This window comes from Berghia stephanieae, chromosome 2 (genome assembly GCF_034508935.2).
Source record: "Berghia stephanieae isolate SIO BIC M18660-M18661 chromosome 2, UCSD_Bste_1.3, whole genome shotgun sequence".
Lineage (NCBI taxonomy): Eukaryota > Metazoa > Mollusca > Gastropoda > Nudibranchia > Aeolidiidae > Berghia > Berghia stephanieae.
The window spans coordinates 73,074,328-73,095,015 of NC_088361.1; the positions used below are offsets into that span (position 1 = coordinate 73,074,328).

The 20,688-nt window shown below is 37.1% G+C and overlaps 1 protein-coding gene across 1 annotated transcript in view; it reads left to right on the plus strand.

The window, feature by feature from the left end:
- The first annotated feature begins 386 nt into the window (after positions 1–386).
- Positions 387–20,688, plus strand: part of LOC144965498 (non-lysosomal glucosylceramidase-like) — a 145,083-nt gene continuing 124,781 nt past the window's right edge. The window contains 2 exon segments of the mRNA XM_078900897.1: positions 387–486; positions 12,994–13,212. Of these exon segments, the coding sequence (XP_078757023.1) occupies positions 13,034–13,212 (179 nt within the window). The 5' untranslated portion in view covers positions 387–486; positions 12,994–13,033.

Genomic DNA, 20,688 nt, shown 5'->3' on the forward strand with positions numbered 1-20,688 from the left:
ACTTAGGACATGACTGATACGAAACTCTTCGACCGGAACAATCGCGAATCGCTCCAATTTGGAGTAGGAACAGGTTACGGACCAGGAACAAACGCCACCAGGAACATGAAAATGTTCCGAATGCCCGCCGCTAGTTGATACTCAGACAGCAACTTTTGTTCCATTAAGTTATTTGACTAATTTGTCCCAAATCAAGGATTCCATTATTCGATATATAGATGATCTATCTAGCTATCTATAGTACATTTAGACTGCTCCTAATACTAATAGGAAAAACAAACACCCCAGTAACTTTACAAAAACATATAACTAACCATAATATATTCTACCACACACAACAACAAAAATCCTCCGACCGAGAGCTAAACTGCTTTGCACTACCTTTCAATACTTCAAAAAACAAAACAAAATGGCGACCAAAATAATGGTCATAATATTATCTAGCTAGATAGCTAGGAAATTTTTAATTTTCACTAATTTATCAAGGTTTGTTCTTGAATTTATCAAATACTAAACATCTTGACCTATCTATATATTGACAAATTGAATAAATAAACGCCTGACAAAAGATCCACGATGTCTAATTGAAATTTGAAAGAGATGCTCGGTCTATACAAATATGCTCACTATGACTATGATGACTATCGCATCATTATCATCATCACTCTAACACTAACAACCACCGCATCACATCTTCAACAATCACTACCATAAGGTTTTAGAGCTTTACTTCATTTGCTGGGTGGGGTTCCTGACCTCCCATAGTGGGCATGGAGGCACCTACTGTGTCTTCTATTACTACCCTATCCTATATATCTATTACTATTAGTATTAGAGCCGCTATTTTCACCATAGACCTACGACGGTGAGTGATAATAGCCTCACCGTGTGTAGGAGACTATTTTCACTGTACGGTAATATCTTGGTGGACGATTTTCACAGTACGGCGATGATAGTGTGGGAGACTTTGTTCATCATACGGTAATATCTTGGTGGACGATTTTCGCCGTACGGTGATAATTGTGTGGGAGACTTTTTCACCGTACTGTAATATCTTGGTGATAATAGTGTGGGAGACTATTTTCACCGTACGGTAATACCTTGGTGGACGATTTTTAGCATACGGTGATAATAGTGTGGGAGACTTTTTTCACCGTACGGTAATATCTTGGTGGACGATTTTCACCGTACAGTGATAATAGTGTGGGAGACTTTTCACCGTCCCGTAATATTTTGGTGGATGATTTTCAGCGTACGGTGATAATAGTGTAGGAGACTTTTTTCACCGTCCCGTAATAATTTGGTGGACGATTTTCAGCGTACGGTGATAATAGTGTGGGAGACTTTTGTCACCGTACGGTAATAGTAATATCTTGGTGAACGATTTTCACCGTACAGTGATAATAGTGTAGGAGACTTTTTTCAGCGTACGGTAATATCTTGGTGGACGATTTTCACCATGCAGTGAAAATAGCCTGACACACTATTTTCACCATACAGTGATAATGGTGTGGAAGGCTATAATATTCAGTGTACGGTGATAATAGTGCGGGAGACTATATAATGGTGTGGAAGGCTATATTCATTGTACGGTGATAATAATATTAATAATAATAAATGGCATTTATATACCGCTTTACCCCGTTGTCACAGGCTCTAAGCGCTTTACAGTGATATAAAACAAAACATATTACAGTGAGACAAGTGTGAAGGAAATGTGATACGAATTCAATTTAACAACAACAAAATATGAAAATAATATTGCAACATTATGACGTAAAAATATAAAACTTTAAGTGAGATTTGAACATTGTCAACGAATCCGAGCATCTCACGTGTGACGGGAGAGAGTTCCAAAAATGGGAAGCCGAAAATTGAAAAGACTGTTCACCTATTTTACGCAATGTCTTAGGTTTGACAAGGATTGATTGGTCATTGCTTGACCTCAAGTTTCTATTGGGGACATATATGTTTAGAAGGTCTTTAATATAGGAGGGACTGTTCGTGCTCAGGGATTTGTAGACAACAGTACAAATCTTATAGGCAACTCTTTTTTCAACAGGAAGCCAATGTAACTCACGGAGAAGAAGAGTTGCTGACGGGTATTTTTTGTTATTGTGTACAATGAGCTTGGCGAGCAACCTGAAGTTTGCTGATTTTGTCTTTAGCTAAATTCGCCCAAAGGGAGTTACAATAGTCCGATTTAGATAAAACCAGGGAATTAATTAAAAGTTCTGTTATGTGCTTCGGTATTAAATTACGAATTTTGCTTATTTTTTTCATTTCTATGTACATAGATTGTATGGTGTTATTCGCGTGGCTTGTCATGGAAAGATCTTTATCAATGATGACGCCAAGGTTTTTTGCTTTATTTGAAAATTCTATTGTGCTATTTCCGAGAGTAATAGGTGATTTATTTGCCTGTTTAAGGATACTCGGCCTTCCACACATTAAAATCTCAGTTTTACTATCATTTAATTTTAACTTATTGTGGTACATCCAAGATTTAATCTCATTAAAACAGCTCGTAATTCATTGTATTAACCCCCGTGACGCGGTCAGGTCAATACCGGAAGTGCATAGATAAGTGTCGGTTGCTACAAGGTTACGTATGTAAACACAGGGTACCTCGCGCAGCTGATTTGTGGCAATATTGCATGTATGACACAAATAGCTGTTTACTGATTTTCTTTGCAATAATTTCCTATACAAACTATACATTTTCTGAAAGCTAAAAGTTTTGTCTATTTGATAAAATATATATAAATAAGGACATTTAAAATTTATATTTTTAAGGATTTTTTTACATTAATAGTTTTTGCATAATACCCTGGCCCTGGATTTAAAAAAAAAAAAAAAACAACTTGAGCTGTTATATAGCACTGAAAGCGCTTTACATAAGACAAATAGAAGGCAATATATGTGGATTTCTCATTGGTAGATCTTACAGTAATAAAGTGTGTAATAAACAGAGTAATGTACATAGTCATAGGGTCCTACTTACCCCATAAAATAATCCAAATCTGAATCACATATCACAAATAATCCAATTCTGAAAATACACTTTTATAAAAATAGACCTTCCTCTCTGAGTCCCTGTTATGAAAACAGGTTGCAGGCTTGAGACTGCCAGTGGCCCATTACAAGGTTTTAGTCCCCAAAAGGACTGATGGGAGCCCTGAAAAGGACTGATGGGAGCCCTGAAAAGGACTGATGGTTAATCCAGTCCTGAAAAGGACTGATGGGAGCCCTGAAAAGGACTGATGGTTAGTCCTGAAAAGGACTGATGGTTAGTCCTCAAAAGGACTGATTGGTAGCCCTGACAAGGGCTAATACACTAGCCCTGATCTTCATTCTCATGATGGTGCCCCTCTTTCAGTCGCTTGAAGCCGCGCTTGTAGTCCTTCACGCTGTGGTAGATCTCAAAGCAGGGGTCAACATGAAGTCCCACATTGCAAAATCGACATTCATAGCGAGATGAAAGTCTCTTGCCTGGCTCTGTGCACACAACACAATCCCTCTGGGGAAATTTGTTTTTCTGGCCGGGCTTAGGGACGATTGAAGAAGCAAAGTGACGAGCTGTGAGGCGAAAGATAGCCGAGTCACCGACATCAATCCGGGTAGCGCTGAGGCATCTAGGGATGGGGGTCCACTCCACCAGCTGCACAACTAATTCCCGTCTGAAGATACGGTGACAAAGCTTCTTTCCAGTAGACGTAGCTTTCTGAATCAGGTAGGAATTTAGAACGCCAAGCATGAACATGCGGAAAAATGCTTTTTTCCACCACTTGACGGTCCGCCTCTTGAAGGCGTTGTTCGCCACCATCTGATCGCTCCTGTCTACCGCGCCCATGAGCTTGTTATACTCATGGACGGCCTTCAGCTTGACAATTGGCTCCTTCGTCACACAGTTGACCTTTCCTGTCAGAACCCGAGAGTCATCGTGGATGGTCGTCAAGACATTCACCTCCCTCTTGTCATGAAAACGAAGAAGATTAAGTGAACCATTTGTCAATACCTTCGTCTCGGGGTTCTTTTTCGTGAGCTTGGGAAGCATGCTCTTCGGCGGGCCATACTTTCTATTGATGCGCATGGTTCCACAGGCCAGAACGTCCAGCTCCTTGAGATGGGAGAAGAGATCAGGGCTAGTGTAGTAGTTGTCAGTGTACAGCCTCCTCCCACATCCAGTGTACGGAGAGATGAGTCTGTCCACCACGTCGAACGTTGCTCCGTGTGAGGTGCTGTCCTTCTTTCCTGAATAGATTTCAAAATTGTGACAGTAACCGGTGGCACTGTCACAAAGCTCGAAAACCTTAATCCCGAACTTGTCTGGTTTATCAGGATTATAAACCTTGAAGGACAGGGCACCCCGCCATGCAATCATCGCCTCGTCGATTGCAACGTTGAGGCCTGGAGCAAACGTCGACATGAAGTTCTCTCTCAGGGCAGAGATGAAGGGCCGAATCTTGAACAGGGGATCATAATCTTCATGGTCACGGGGAAGCTGGTTGGTGTTATTGCAGATGTGTAGGAATGACAATATAAGCACAAAGCGATCCCGCTTCATGACCGCTGAGAACATCTTGTGTTCGAACACAAAATGAGTACTCCAGTACTCGTCAAGATCTTCCAGCGGCATAAGGCCCATGGCGATGATGATCCCGAAGAAGGCCCACATCTCTCCCAAAGTGACAGCCACCCACTTGCGGAACCTCGACCTTGGCGCAAGTTCCCTCCCACGCAACATAGCATTGGCATATCTGAGAAGAAGAACAAGAGTGTAAAATCTGATTAGTAATGAAAAGTATGAAGAAGGTAAAAATTATGATCCTGGCAATGAGGGTGATATTTATGGTGGTGGTAATTGAGATGTACACATAATAAAAAAAAATAATTAAGTAAAAACAGTGATGATAAATGATGAATAATGTGAAAGTAATGGTGATGGTAAATCATAAGAATCATGGTAATAGTGGTGGTAGTGGTAGATGTTGAGGATGACAATGATAATGGTGGTGGTAGATGAAGGGGATGACAATGGTCCCAATGTGCTGGTTGTTGTAGTTGTAGATGAGGAGGATGAAAATTGTAGTGGTGGTGGTACATGAACAGGTTCACAGTGACAGTAGTATTGGTGGAGGGTAATGGAATTTTGATAAATAGTAATGGAACGGTGGTGTTAGTGTTAGGTAAAGATGTGTCAGACTTTATCAATATGTCGGTGGTAAGAATGGAGAGTTATTTTCGGTTTGGTGGTGGTAAGAATTTATGGTGATGATGCAGACCAAAATAAAGAATAGTATAAGTAATATCATGAATATGGCACAATATGATTGGATGAAGGACATGGATAGAGATAAAAATAAAATGAATGCTGTTACTCACCTGTTGGTCTCAGTTACGATGTGGTTACACATCTCGTTCGTAAACATGAGATGAAAGAATTCCAATGGAGTACTCCCATCCATGTCCACAAGAAGACCGCTGGTACCGGTGAACGGTAGACATGAAGGTTCAGTACATCCAAACCTCCACTCTGCCGTTCTCACATCAAAATCATCACTTTCATCATCATCATCATCAGTGTCAGTCTTATCCGAATCAGTCTCAGAGTCAAGCTCTGAGTCAGAGTCAGCTAAGACCTCGCTGATAAAATGAGTGTTATCAGTCAAGTCACGTAACACTTGAGGGTCACTCAAGTCAAGAATACGGGTTGATTCCATCTTCGATTGAAAATTGAAAATAATAATAAAAATAGGTATAGAAATAATAATGTAAACACGTCCGCACAGTAGACAGGATCGAGTGATGGAATGACGCTGAAACCGGAGGGTTTGTTTATATTTACCCACGCGACGCTTCCGTTCACACGGCACAATTGTAAAGGTCATAATAACCTTGTAAATCCCCCATCGCATGATGGAAAAAGTCAAACTTTCGACCAATCAAAATCTATGACTCTTTTACTACATTTCCTTATTAGGATAATGGAAAATTCCATTTATGTCAAGGTGGTGTCAAGGCAATGTCACGGCGCTAAATATAGGCACCGTCGCACAAGCTGTTAGTAACTTCGTGTGCGCTAATTCCAAGGCATTGCCACCGTAATCGCAGGATTCCCGATGAGGTAATATTAGCGCCGACGCATCACCACGGTTAAGAACTGTAAATTACTAAGGGGTGCTGAATCATATATTTGCGTATCATCTGCATAAAAATGATAACTCAGATTGAATCTGGATATCACACTAGAAAGGGGCTGCATATATACAGTAAAAAGGACAGGGCCAAGAACAGAGCCTTGTGGCACTCCAAAATTTAGTAAAACTTAATCTGACTGAACACCATTCACCACGGCAGTCTGCCATCGATCCTGTAAATATGATGTAAACCATTTAAGGGCAATTCCTTTTATGCCGAACGTATTTTCTAGTCTTCTTAACAAAATGTCATGGTCAATGGTGTCAAAGGCAGCTGAAAGATCTAAAAGGCATAATACATTGATATTGTTAGCATCAGCATTACATAACAAGTCATTAAAGATTTTAAGAAGTACTGTGTTGATGTTTGTAGGCTGACTGAAAGGGTTGTTCCAAACTGTTGTTCTTAAGATGAGATGTTAATTGTGTAAGAACTACCTTCTCCAAAAGTTTTGACAAAAAAGGTAAATTTGATACAGGACGATAATTGTTTAATATATTGTGGTCCAGTGATGGTTTCTTCAGAAGTGGTTTGACGAGGGCACTTTTAAAGCACGATGGAACTTCGCCAGTCAGTATGGATTTATTTATGATTGATGTAATGGATGGTAATAATGTATCGATGGAGCTGGCCAAAAGCTGTGCTGGTAGGGGATCAAGGTCGCAGGATTTAATGGGAGCTTTTTTTATCAACTCGTTTATGAAACTAGGTGAAACTGGTTGGAACTTGTCTAAAGGGGTACCACAGAATGTATTTGTATCTATAAATGGTTCATGCTGATCTAGTTCTGAACGAATGTTATGGATTTTGTCTTTAAAAAAGTTGACAAATGTGTTTGGCAAGTCTCTTTGATTGGTTGTAGATGGTAATGAAGTGCATCTTTCACGTCCAAGTAGATCATTGCAGATGTTACATAATTGTTTACAAGATTTAGAAGTTTCGAATTTTGAAAGAAAATATGTGGTCTTTGCCTTTTTTATTGTTGTCTTCCAGGCACGAAATGCGTTCTTGAATATTTCACGATGAATCGTAAGGCCTGATGTTTTCAGCAGTCTTTCTGCTCTCCGACACTTCGTTTTAGCTTCTTTAACGTCCGACGTATACCACGGAGCATACTTGCGGTTGATGACAGTCCTTGTTTGGAATGGCGCATGTTTGTCAAGCGTTTCGATGAGACAACTATTCCACTGGTCTGGAGAAATCATTGAATTTTTAGTAAGTTTTATTTCTAAATCGCCTCTGAAATTGTCCAAATTAATGCCTTTAATGTTTCTGGTTGATGTGGTGGTGGTTTCTTGGCATGGTTTTGAAGCGTCAAGATTGAAAGAAATGAGGGAGTGGTCCGAAAAGGGGAGATAATCGACAGTGGCGTTGGTTTTTTGGAACTCTGAATTTTCTACAATTACCCAATCTAAAATATGACCAGCAGAGTGGGTTGGCGTTGTTACGATCTGGCACATGTTGTTCTCCGATAATGACTCGTGCAATTTGGCGGTGTCTGTGACGTTGTCGAAGTGAAAATTAAAGTCGCCGAGTATAATTGAATGGCCAGGACGCGTGTGTTGCAAAGTTAGCATCTCGTTGATTTCCTTCCTAACATCAGGTAATTTTATTTTGTTTTTCTTGTTTGCTGGCGGTCGGTAGATGCAGTTGAAGTTGTATCTTGTATTCTGGAGGGATAATCGATGATTTCCACATGTTTACATAATTTTGTTTTATAAAATACGCCAATGCCACCCCCTCGCTGATCTTTCCTTGGATACGATCTAAATTGGTACCCAGGGGGTGTCATAGCTTTTTCAACTGGGTCGTCTCCAGACTGTGAGAGCCATGTCTCTACTATAAATAGTATATCGAAGTTCTTCTCCGTTAATAAATCGTTTAATTCTTCGGTTTTGTTACGGCAGGACTGTGCATTCAGAAGACCAATAACAATGTTATTGTTGTCGTTTGTGAAACTGTTTGTTGGTGGTGGACGGGGGTTTGTGTGGGGGCGGGGTGGACGACGAGTTGTTACCATTGAGATGTTATGTTGTTTCCGTTTGCCTCCCCGAGGCCTGTTCTTATTAATATTATTGTAAAAAATCGGATCACTTGAGTTAAAAATCACAGCTGGAATGTGACGTTGTTTACGTTTACCGCCTCGAGGCCTGTTGTAAAAATCAGATGTTGAATAAAAGTGTTCACAATTATTAAAATAATGATGGTGGTAAATCACGGCTAAAAATAAGGTGAACAATGTTCGTAGGAGTGCGGCGGCCATTAAGTGACTGTGTAAAAATCTTTTAAAACTTACAGTTTCCATGATAAAATACAGAATAATAGTGTGGGAGACGATTTTCATCGTACGGTGAAAATAGCCTGACACACTATTTTCACCGGACGGCAATAATGGTGTGGAAGGCTATATTCACTGTACGGTGTGGGGGAGACTATTTTCACAGTACGGTAATACCTTGGTGGACGATCTTCAGCGTACGGTGATAATAGTGTGGGAGACTTTTTTCATCGTACAGTAATATCTTGGTGGACGATTTTCACCGTATGGTGATAGACATAGAGGTTGAAATCACTATTTCTCGGGTTGTGAACAGCTCATACTCATACAATAGAGCCAAGCCCTCCTTGGCCCTGTACCAGAAAGGTCGCGGGTTCGAGACCCCATCGCCGCCATGAAATTGGAAAGCTTCATCGGTAACTGTAACCAATTCTGAATCCACCATTCCGCCTGTATTATTTTGGGAGGCCTTCCGAAAGCTCATCATGCCAAATATTCGCTCCTTAGAAAAAATACAACCTAGTACCTTTAACTACCCCTAATATGAAAAACAAACGACCTCTAACTATCCCTAATAGAAAAAACAAAAACAACCCTAGGACTGCTTTGCACTGCCTTTCAATACCTCACAAATCAAAATGGGGGCCACAAATCTATCAAGGTTTGTTCTATATGATGACAAATTGAATAAATAAACGTCTGACAAAAGGTCCAAAGTGAAAATACAAATTGAAAGAAATGCTATAACGAGGAGCTTTCGGGAGGCCTCCCTTGTTCTCGGCAAACTTTTTCTTTTTTTAAAAACTGGTCTGCACGCAGGAAGAAAATGAAAATGATGTCGGGTCGAATTCTAATGGTCTGGATGCAGACCGTACGGTGAAAATAGTCAGTCCGATATATATATATGTTTTCCAACATGTTCTCTGTTGTCTTGGGATGAGATTACTGTACTTGGTTTTGTCCTTGCCTTGGTTGGATACCCTCGCTGGGAGTGAAACAGCTGAATGTACAGTGACAGTTTTGGGAGATGGTTTTTTTTTGTCTTGTAAATCATCCCTCTATTATGCACTATGTATTGTTTACATATTGTATATGATTTGTAAACATTTGAATGTGTTCCTCTGTGCTTGTGTCTGGATGAGACTTTTAGGTGATCTCAAACTACACTGATAGTGTGCGCTTGGAGTCTATATCTGTTCCGTATTTAAACCAATTACCCTTTGTCTTCCTTTTCTTTGGTGCTTTAATTGTAATTCTAGAACTTTTTACTATCCCATTTTCTTCGTTTTTACTGCCGCTGATATAACCTTACTTAATGTGTTACAATAAACACGATGCCAAATGCCATCCCAATTACCTTTTCTTGTGTGCAGAAATTCCCCTTTCGGCATTGAAATTCCTCCAAGTGGTGTCTGAAATTCCTGTAAGCCAAATTTAAAAGTGGCGTTTCTGCCTAGGATCTTTCGGAAGGCCTCCCTCACTTTCAAATTATTGAGACACAGGGTTCCCAAAAGATCGGGAAATCGTGGAAAAGCAGAGCTGCCAAGTGCCATGGAAATCTGTGCTTGCCACAGAGTAACGGAAATGGCCTAAAAAGCCACGGAAGTGGTGCTGGTCTATTTCGTTATAATGGTCAATCTATAATAATAATGGTATAGATTTATAGTGCGCCAAACAGGAGGGCTCTGGGCGCATAACATAGATTAACACAGTACATGAATAACACTAATTATACACATAATCAAAAGAAAGCCTGTCGGAATAAGAATGTCTTCAATCGACGCTTGAATTCCTCTAGTGAAGACGAAGAACGTATCTCTAGTGGTAATAAATTCCACAACCTTGGGCCAGAATGCTTAAAGGCGCGTTCACCAGCCTTCACTCGACAGCGGGGTGTTTTCAATTTGAGGTCGTTCGTTGATCGAAGCGATCGCTGTGGGTTATACCGTTCAATGAGGTTTGAGAGATATGCTGGTGACGAGCCCTCTAACCATTTAAAAACGATAGTTGAAGATATATATTTAATCCGCTGGTCCACTGGCAGCCAATGCAGCTGCTGTAGTAATTTGGGAGCTGCAGTTTTCCTGTCTTTCTGCAGTACAACGCGGGCTGCCATGATCTGTATTTTCTGGAGTTTGTTTATTTTGTCCTTTGTGAGACCAACAAACAGTGCATTGCTGTAGTCCATTTTCGGGAATATCAAAGATGTTTCCAATTTGTTGCAAGTTTCCCTATTAATAAATGGTCTGATTATTCTGATATAGATAGCACTTGTTCTCACATTGTTACTATGTTTGTTCATAGACAGATCACTCTCTAAGGTGATGCCGAGATTTTTTGCTAATGTTGTGAGTTGTATTTTGTCATTATCATTGATTGTCAGTGCCAGTGTAAATGGATCTGTCTTATTATTGGAACTAGCAATGAATAAGGCTTCGGTCTTGTCGCCATTTAATTTTAATCTTTTTGCAGATCTATACACATTTTATGTCTGATTAGTCCGATCAAAATTCAAAGTGTATGCAATTGATGTCGGATAATATAATATTTTAGGAGGGTGAATGACAATGATCGATGCATTCTTATGCATAGGGTAAATGACCTAAGATATCTGTAGTATTATTGTGGATTCTGGGGTCAATAACCAAGATATCGGTAGTATTATTAAGCTGTGATTCATGCCCAAAGTGCAACCAAGCACCACAAGATGCAAACCACCTCGTACTAGATTGCCCAGAGGCAAAACTTGAAGTGGGATTTGAAACATCAACAAATGTGATGATGACTTCCGAACCTGGATTGATACCTTGAACATAGAAGTGTAGCCGAACGATACTACTACTACTACTACTACTACTACTACTACTACTACTACTACTACTACTACTACTACTACTACTACTACTACTACTATGCACTACTACTACTACTACTACTACTACTACTACTACTACTATTACTCTCTCTCTCTCTCTCTCTCTGTGGCATATCACTTGGACGTAGCCTCCCACACAGTCCTTCGGAAGAAGTCTCTGTCTTGTGCCCATCTGCCACATTCCGTCACGCCGTTGTTGAGCCATTCCTGTATATCCTGTTGCCATCTTCTTTGTGGTCTTCCTCTGCCTCTTTTGCCCTCCGCCATGCCCTCCAGTACATCTCTCTCTAGTGTGTCGTGTCTTTTCAGGTGCCCAAAGTAATTGAGTTTCAGCTTTTTTATCTTACTCATTAGCAGGGACTTTTTTAGTCCTAGTGTTTTCATGATGTTTGCATTGCTTTCTTTGTTTGTCCATGGGATGCGTAAGATTTTTCTATAGCATTTCATTTCGAAGGCGGTTATTCTCTTTTCTGATTCATGTCTCGCATCCATATATTGTAGTAGGAAAAATACAGGATGTTAGGATCTTCATTTTCAGTCTGACTTCCTCGCTCTTCCAGATTGCCATCATTTTGTTTAGTTTGTTGCTTGCAATTTCAAGTCTTCTCCTGATATCTGGTGCCGATTTTCCATTGGCTTCTATTTGTGCTCCAAGGTAAATGAAATTTGTAACATTTTCCAGTTGTTCTCCTTCTATTTCGACCTGAGCAGTGCTGCTTTTATCTGTGCTCATTATTTTCGTTTTCTTTGCGTTTAATAATAGGTCTTTGTCTTCACTATGTTCTTGATGTTGGCGAGATTTTTAAGACCACTGAAGGCGTAAGACAAGGGTGCCTACTTTCACCGGTTGTATTCAACTTGAAAGAATACATAATGAGAGACACACTTCTCAGTTTTCACTCTACAATATAGTATATGGGTGACCAATAAGTAACCTCTGCTCTGCTGATGGTATAGATGTTTTTGAGGGAAGCAAACAAGGACAACAAAAACTGACTGATAGGCTTGCCAAAAATGCAACATCTAATGGGATGGAGGTTAGCACAGATAGGAGCTCATGAATGGACAGCTATTAGAGGAAGTCAATTCTTTCAAATTTGGGTACCACCCTTACTAAACATTGCAAATTAATATCTGAAATAAAAATTAGAATAGCAATGGCAATTTCATCAATATAATGTCCAAACTAAATCAAATTTGGAAGAAAGGAACCTCACTTTTCCAACAAAACTGAAGCTATTGACATCCATAATTCTATTGATGGTTTTATATGGCTGCACAAGCTGGTCACTGTCAGCATATTCAACAAAGAGGCTACAGGCCTTCGAAAATAAATGTCATAGAAAACTCCTCTGCATTTCCTGGAAAGACCACTAGACGAATGAACTTGTGCTCAATGAAATAACAACATTGGCAGAGATGAATGGTGCACGATTGCCACAATCTATGATTGATGCCGTCAGTAGTTTCATAAAGATGTCAAAGGTAGGAAATGAAAAAGTGAATACAAAGGGTCTGGGTGGAGGGAGAGGGAAGTCACCATTGCTGTTTATTATGATTTTATGATACTTAGTTATATAATACTGATTGGACTTTTGTGTCAAAATCTTTTTTAATAAATAATTTCCCTCTTCTACAGAACTATTTAGCTAGTGTAAGATCTCAAATTAGCCAATTCAATGGACAACAAGGCATCTCTGGATATAGAAACCGTCCTGTCTGGTCAGCACTCATCCATTCCAGAGCTGCCAGACTTTGGTTGGCGTATTTCCTTTTCATATGAATGCAAATTGAAATGCCAACCATTTATGAAACCTCGACTCAAGCAAATTCCAGAGTATGCTGGACTAGGATTACGGTAAGTTATATCTGTTGTTTTGAGATTTTGAATTTTACATTAGTATTTTGATTACGATAAAGGAAGTATAAAGTTGGAAATAATTTTCAGATGATCTTTAAAAGCATTCAATATGAATTAGATTGCAAAGCAAATTTTTATTTTGTTTAAATCTTTATCATTCAGGCCTGTAAATCTTCCAATTATTGACGAATTTCCGACAGTACAATTTTGCTTTATATATTCTGTTAAGTTCTAATATTAAAAAAAAAAAAATTAATAGTAAAAATAAAATTTGGAGTGTCAAAGAACAGAACCAAAAAAAAAAAAAAATAAAAGAGTTTTATTTCGTTCCTCGAAAAAAATCTGATTTTATTCCGTTTCGAATGCCAACTTTAAAAAAAAACAAAAAACTTTTTATTTGTCGCATCAAAGACAAAACAAAACTAGACCGTCTATCAGTTAGCTACACGCTCTGCTAGAAGTGGATGTATTCACTGCCTGCCTGCCAGCGAGAGAGGGTTGGGCAGTTCGCGCGAGTCGTCTAACACACATCTAGTCAGTAAATGACTAGCACGCGCAGCGCATCGGACCGGGCCGCTTCTATCTATTTTGCTACAGACACACATGCATTTCTCCGTCTCTCTTTTCTCCTTCCTTTGTTTCAGTCTAGATGTCGATCGGAAAAAAATAATGAGAAATAATTATTTTTCTTCAAAATATATATATTCTTCTTTGAAAGCTCTCAGCGGAAGTATACTTTCCTCACGACCGTGATTGTTTTACTTTTTCTCTCTTTTCTCCTTCACACACCACACCTCTTCTTCTTCTTCTACTAGTCGTAGACTAGTCAATTTACATGTCATATCTGTGTTGTGTTTATTAATTAATCCATATTTTTGTCCTGTTGGTCTATTTTCGCGTGTTCAATAAGTTCCAACAATTTTTTCACCAACCGTTTACAGGCCTGATCATTAATTTGTGTCTTCTTACACTGAGCCATATTGACTGTTTGGTTGTAGTGTTCATAAGAACTAGGAACTGGAATGTATCCCTGTTGTGTTGCAATTTATACTCTAAGGAGTGGGGGGGAGAAAAACTATAAACTATGCCAGAGATTAAACCAGTTACCTTGCTTATGAACCTCTAATCTATTGGGATTCCCTCCCACTCCATCCCTCAACTTCTTTCTGTTTGGTTGTATGAATTATTAATCATGCGATGTTTTGAAAGCGGGTGGTTGGATGGGAGCATCACCCTTGAATCATATACCTATGATGTTCGCATGGGTGTACGATCCGATAGTGATGTCGTTTCTTCTTCTCTTTACTAGCCTATCCTGCTTCTTTGGTTTGTGATTGTATTTTTGACAGGGGATATTTTTTTTTCTGTAAATCTTCTGCCTGTTTGTTCTTGGTTATTTATAATTTAGCTTATGATATCTTTAGGTTATGATTTTGATTTACATTTGTACTATTTTTGTTAGATTGCTTGTTTTTTTGTTTCAGCGGTCTCTCTTATAACCTCAATTGTGTTGGAAGAGACCTAAAGCAACAAACAAACAAACAAAAAAAAATGTTTTGAAAGACATAGATTTCAACATTTTACCAAGGAATGTTATTACATAAATGTTGAATGATGAGCGAGACAAACTATTCCACTTCAGTAAGAAACAAACAATTTTTTAAAAATGAAATAATAAAATGAAAATTGTTTTAAGTGGCAAGGACTTTTGGTTCTAATTTACAAGAATGAGACAACTTTTTTTTAGGAACATTACAATGACAATAGTTTTTCAACATTCAGAGGTTCAGTGTACATTGTGAATAAAAGAGGCCCTAAGAATAAGACTGATCCTTGTGGCATGCCAAAAGATAAAGGAACAGTCAGTATCAGAGACATGTTTGTGATTTATGCTGACAATCTGCCCCCTACCAATCAGATAAGAATAAAACCAATGTAAAACTGCCCCATCGATGCCATATTATACACTTTTTAATCTGGTGAGAAGAATATGTTGATAATGGTATCAAAGGCTGCACTGAGGTTGAGAAGTACAAGAATAACACAATTTTTCTTAACCAAGTAATTAATTATATCAGTCCTCTTAAGATAAACTGTGTTAAGATAAACTCTCGCTTAAATTGAAGTCTGAGGCTGGTCCCAATTTTTCTGTTCAATATCATTAGTAATTTAAAACGTTTAAGATAGTGCCCATGAGCTAATCCGGATAAGATAAACTCATCAATCTGGATCCACACGACTAGGACTAAGATAGACAGGGAGTCTTTCAACCCCCCCCCCCCCCCTCTCCTCGCCACTACATCTACGATCTTTTGATGTCCTCATCACGCAATAGATTCACTTGCCCAAATATAGAAAATTATTATTATTATTCTTCTTCTTCTTCTTCTTCTTCTTCTTCTTCTTCTTATTATTATTATTATTATTATTATTATTATTATTATTATTATTATTATTATTATTATTATTATTATTATTGTTATTATTATTATTATTATTACTATAATTCTTCTTTTTCTTCTTCTTCTTCTTCTTCTTCTTCTTCTTCTTCTTCTTCTTCTTCTTCTTCTTCTTCTTCTTCTTCTTCTTCTTCTTCTTCTTCTTCTTAATATTATCATTATTATCATTGATATAACAATTAAGGGTTAAATAGACCAATTGGCCTTAAAATACCCTGTAAAGATAAATCAAATCGACATGTAAACAAATATGAATCGGAAGCATAATGTTGAATGAGAAATATGCATGAAAGTACTGACTGTCTTTTAAATAAATAAGGGGTTCCATATGCAATTTGCATAATCTAAGAGAGATCTATTGACTGACTTATATAAAGTTTCGCAAATTTACGTATCCATGTAAACAAATCTTCTTGGTATGAGTCCAATCATTTTTGTAGTTTTATTGATAACATTATGGATGTGAGCAGCAAAATTTAGCTAAGAATAAGAAATTACCCCCAAATCTCGCTGTGTGTCAGTGACAGATAAAATCTTTGTTCCAGTATCCTCAACAAGATATAGAGTCATTGGATTATTTCTTTCAATATACAAAACTTTACATTTTTCAATGTTAAAATTTAATTTCCATTTCTTATTCCATTGAAAAAGCGAGTATATATAATAATAATAATAATAATAATAATAATAATAATAATAATAATAATAATAATAATAATAATAATAATAATAATAATAATAATAAATCTTTATTGTCCATAAATATGGCAATTTGTCATTTAGTTACACTTGTTATAATGTTAAATGATAACTGTAACATTGAACAGATATTTCACTCCTACTTATTCTCTCTCTCTCTCTCTCTCTCTCTCTCTCTCTCTCTCTCTCTCTCTCTCTCTCTCTCTCATTCACTCTCTCTCTCTCTCTCTCTCTCTCTCTCTCTCTCTCTCTCTCTCTCTCTCTCTCTCTCTCTCTCTCTCTCTCTCTCTCTTCCTCTCTTTCTTTCACACATGCGATATACACAACATAAACATATTCATTTCGTTTTCAATTTGTTACAATTGTGGCAAAAAAAAAGTATAAAGTACAATTGGTTGAAAAAGATTATAGTTTAGTGTCATTGGCGAAAAGTTTACATCTGGTAAATTCTTTATATAAAATATAAATAAAAGGGGACCCAATACACTGCCCTGAGGAAAACCACTTTTAACAGAATTGAAAACAGACATCTCGTCTGCTATCTTTACTTTATGCATACTACTATTTGATTCAAGATAGTCCGTCATATAATCCTTAGTTATAGATTAAAGGAATTTGCCTAGTACACAAGTTAAACTAATGGGTCTGTAGTTGTTTACATCTGATTTGTCGCCTTTTTTATGAATAGCTGTGACATTTGCTAGTTTCCAGTCATTTGGAATTTGTCCTGTAGATAGAGTTTTATTGTACAAAATCAAAAGTAGAAGACATAGTTCAGTAGCCCTAGCCTTCAAAAAATAAGGATGAAGATTATCAGGGCCGTGCTTTTAGCAGTATCCAGGTTTATAATTTAGTTAAAACATTGTCAGCTGATATTTCAACATCTGTCAGATAAATTTCATTATTTCTGTCACACTTTGATGGCAAATCAGATTTATCTTCATTAACAAAAACACTCGAAAATAAAAGATTATTTAAGGGCGATTATTAAATGTCTCTGCCTTTTCACTATTATCAAAGGTGATATCACTGTTACTGTTAGATTTTCTAAGATTACTTATTCCTGATATTCGTTTTAGTGTTAGCATATTTCCCAAAAGCTTCAAATTTTTTGTTTTCGTGTCTTTGATAACGTTTTTTTTTTTCTTCAAAATTTTTAATTGCTTTCCTAATATAACTCTTAGCTGCTTTTCTAATGCATACATAGTTGTTATAGTTTTCAGTTGACTTAACCATAGTATATTTTTGGAAAAGCTTATTCTTTTTGTTTATATACGTTTAACATTTTATTAGTCCACAGTGGATTGTGAGCCGTTTTTTGAATGTTTTAATGGGACATATTTAGATTCCAATGTCTTGAGTTTACATAATTTAAGAAACAGCCATGCATCTTCAACATTCATCTCATACATTATATTCCAATCAATATCACCTAATTTATTTTTACACTCAGTATAATTGGCTTTATGGTAATTATCTAGTATAGAATCTTTACATGAATTGCTGTTTTTAATTCTACCTGAAAAGTCTAATGTAATACAAATGACATCATGGTCGCTTTTACCCAAAGGCGCAAGATGTTCAATGTTTCTAACAAAATGTTCATCATTGCAAAGTAACAAATCAAGAACATTACTATTTTGATTTTCCCTGTGTGGGGTAGGTTCACTGATTAACTGTGAAGTAATGCTTCTCTAACTGCTTCTTGAAAGTAAGCCTCTGGGTGTATATTGCATTTTGTATTCCAATTAATTTGAGGCAAATTAAAATCACCAGTAATAATAATAACAATGGGATTATAATTTTCATAAAGAAGAGACCGAAAAATGTCAGAAATATCATGAATAAATTTAGCTTTATCAAAATTTACTTCCTATATACATTTTCAATCAATATGCGATCGTTATTGTAATTCAAATTACACCGCACACTTTCCTTTACAATGTTATTATTCTTAAACTCAACCGATCGGAGGTCAAGTTTTTCCAAAGTATAGATACCTACACGTCTCAATATTTTTTTATTTGTGAATAAAATGTTACCAGGAATGACATATTCCAGTTCAATAATCAATATCCTTATAATTTTTTGTAAAATCTCTGTGAAGCATATTATTTATTAGGTCTATCTCTCTGAATCAACACATTTAGTTCGTTTCATTTGTTTAAAAGACTATCTATATTTGAATATAATATGACAAAATCCTCACCAATGGTTTTAGTATTTGAATAATAAATGACCCTTTCTTGTAAAGTAATTTTACAAGACATATTATTAATATCAAAATCGTTAAGTGGAAAGTTAACTGGTCAGGAAAGTCATCTTGCATCTATTCCCTGAGATCTTGGGTGGGGGGAACTTTGACCGTGTGAGTGTGATCCAGTGTCAGAAGGTATATCCGATTCATTGTCAATGCATGGCTTCTTCATTAATGTTTGTTCACTGTAATGTCTTGGAGATGTAGCATAATTACGTTTCATGTGTCTTCTGTTGGTTTATCGCGTTGCGTTACGTATGGTTGTTGCTGGGGAGTCGAGTTGTGGTATTGTCTTATTGCCATTTTCATTGTTGCTGGATTGGAGTAATATTCAGGTATTTGGTCAGTCCGGGATTAGGAATAGAACGCAAAGGTGGAGATCTGCAGGAAGTAAATGAGGATGCGACAGATTTTTAATTAATTTCTCTGATACCATAATTTTTTAAAATTATTTTTTGTTATTATTATTATTATTATTATTATTATTATTATTATTATTATTATTATTATTATTATTATTATTATTATTATTATTATTATTATTATTATTATATTATTATTATTATTATTATTAAATTTTTTCTTCTTCTTCTTCTTCTTCTTCTTCTTCTTCTTCTTCTTCTTCTTCTTCTTCTTCTTCTTCTTCTTCTTCTTCTTCTTCTTCTTCTTCTTCTTCTTCTTCTTCTTCTTCTTCTTCTTCTTTTTTTCTTCTTCTTCTTCTTCTTCTTCTTCTTCTTCTTCTTCTTCTTCTTCTTCTTCTTCTTCTTATTATTATTATTATTATTATTATTATTATTATTATTATTATTATTATTATTATTATTATTATTATTATTATTATTATTATTATTATTATTATTATTATTATCATTATTATTGTTATCATTATTATTATTATTATTACTATTATTCAAGGCTGAGAATCTTCCACCCAAAGGCGGACTTCCAACAATCTGTGTACTCATCTTTCTTTCTAAAATATGCTTTTAGTATTGCCAGGTCCAGTCTTGTTGCAAATCTTACAATATCAGAATGCACATTTGTCTATCCCAAATCAAAGAATATCATTGCTCAGTCTCTCCTTACAAGAGTTATTTTCTACCTGTTGTGTAGACTATGCCCAGCCCAATCGCCTCATATCTAATAGTCATAGATGACCGCACGAACCTGTATTGCAAAGCCTTGCCCTCTTTTTTCTCTAATTGAGTGGTGACACACTGCTGTAGTATTAAACCCCTCCCACTCTTGATTCTTCAACCTGTCATGATATCACCCATTATGAAATTTAATCATGAGATTTTGTTTGATTGATTTCATGAATTTTTCTCTTTTTGTGGTTGAAAATTTGTTGCGATTAACCAAACTTTGTTGCAATTAACCAGTGACTTTTATATATAGAATTAATTCTGTTTCTTAGGAAATGTTGCAATTAACTGAATGTTGCGATTATTCGGAGTGGACATTACTACCATATCATCACCCCTACCACCACCACCACCACATCACCATCCCTACCACAACTACTACTACAACCACAACATCACCATCCCTACAACCTCTACTACAGGTACCATCACATCATCACCCCTACCGCCACCATATCACCATCCCTACCACCTTTACTACGACTACCACCACATCATTATCCCTACCACCACCACTACAACAACCACCACATCATCCCTACCACCACTATTACTACAACTACCACCACATTATCATCCCTATAACCACCACTACTATAACCACCACATCATCATCCCTATGACCACCATTACTACAACTACTACCACATCATCACCTCTACCACCACCGCCACTATTACAACCACCACCACATCATCATCCCTACCACCACTACTACTAGTACAACACCACCACCACATCATCATACCTACCAACCTACCACAACCACTTCATCATCATTCCTACTGCAACCACCACCACTACTATCACCACCATTGCTACAACTACTTCGACATCACCATCCCTACCCCCACTAATACTACAAATACCACCACATCAACATCCTTACCACAACCACATCATCATCATTCCT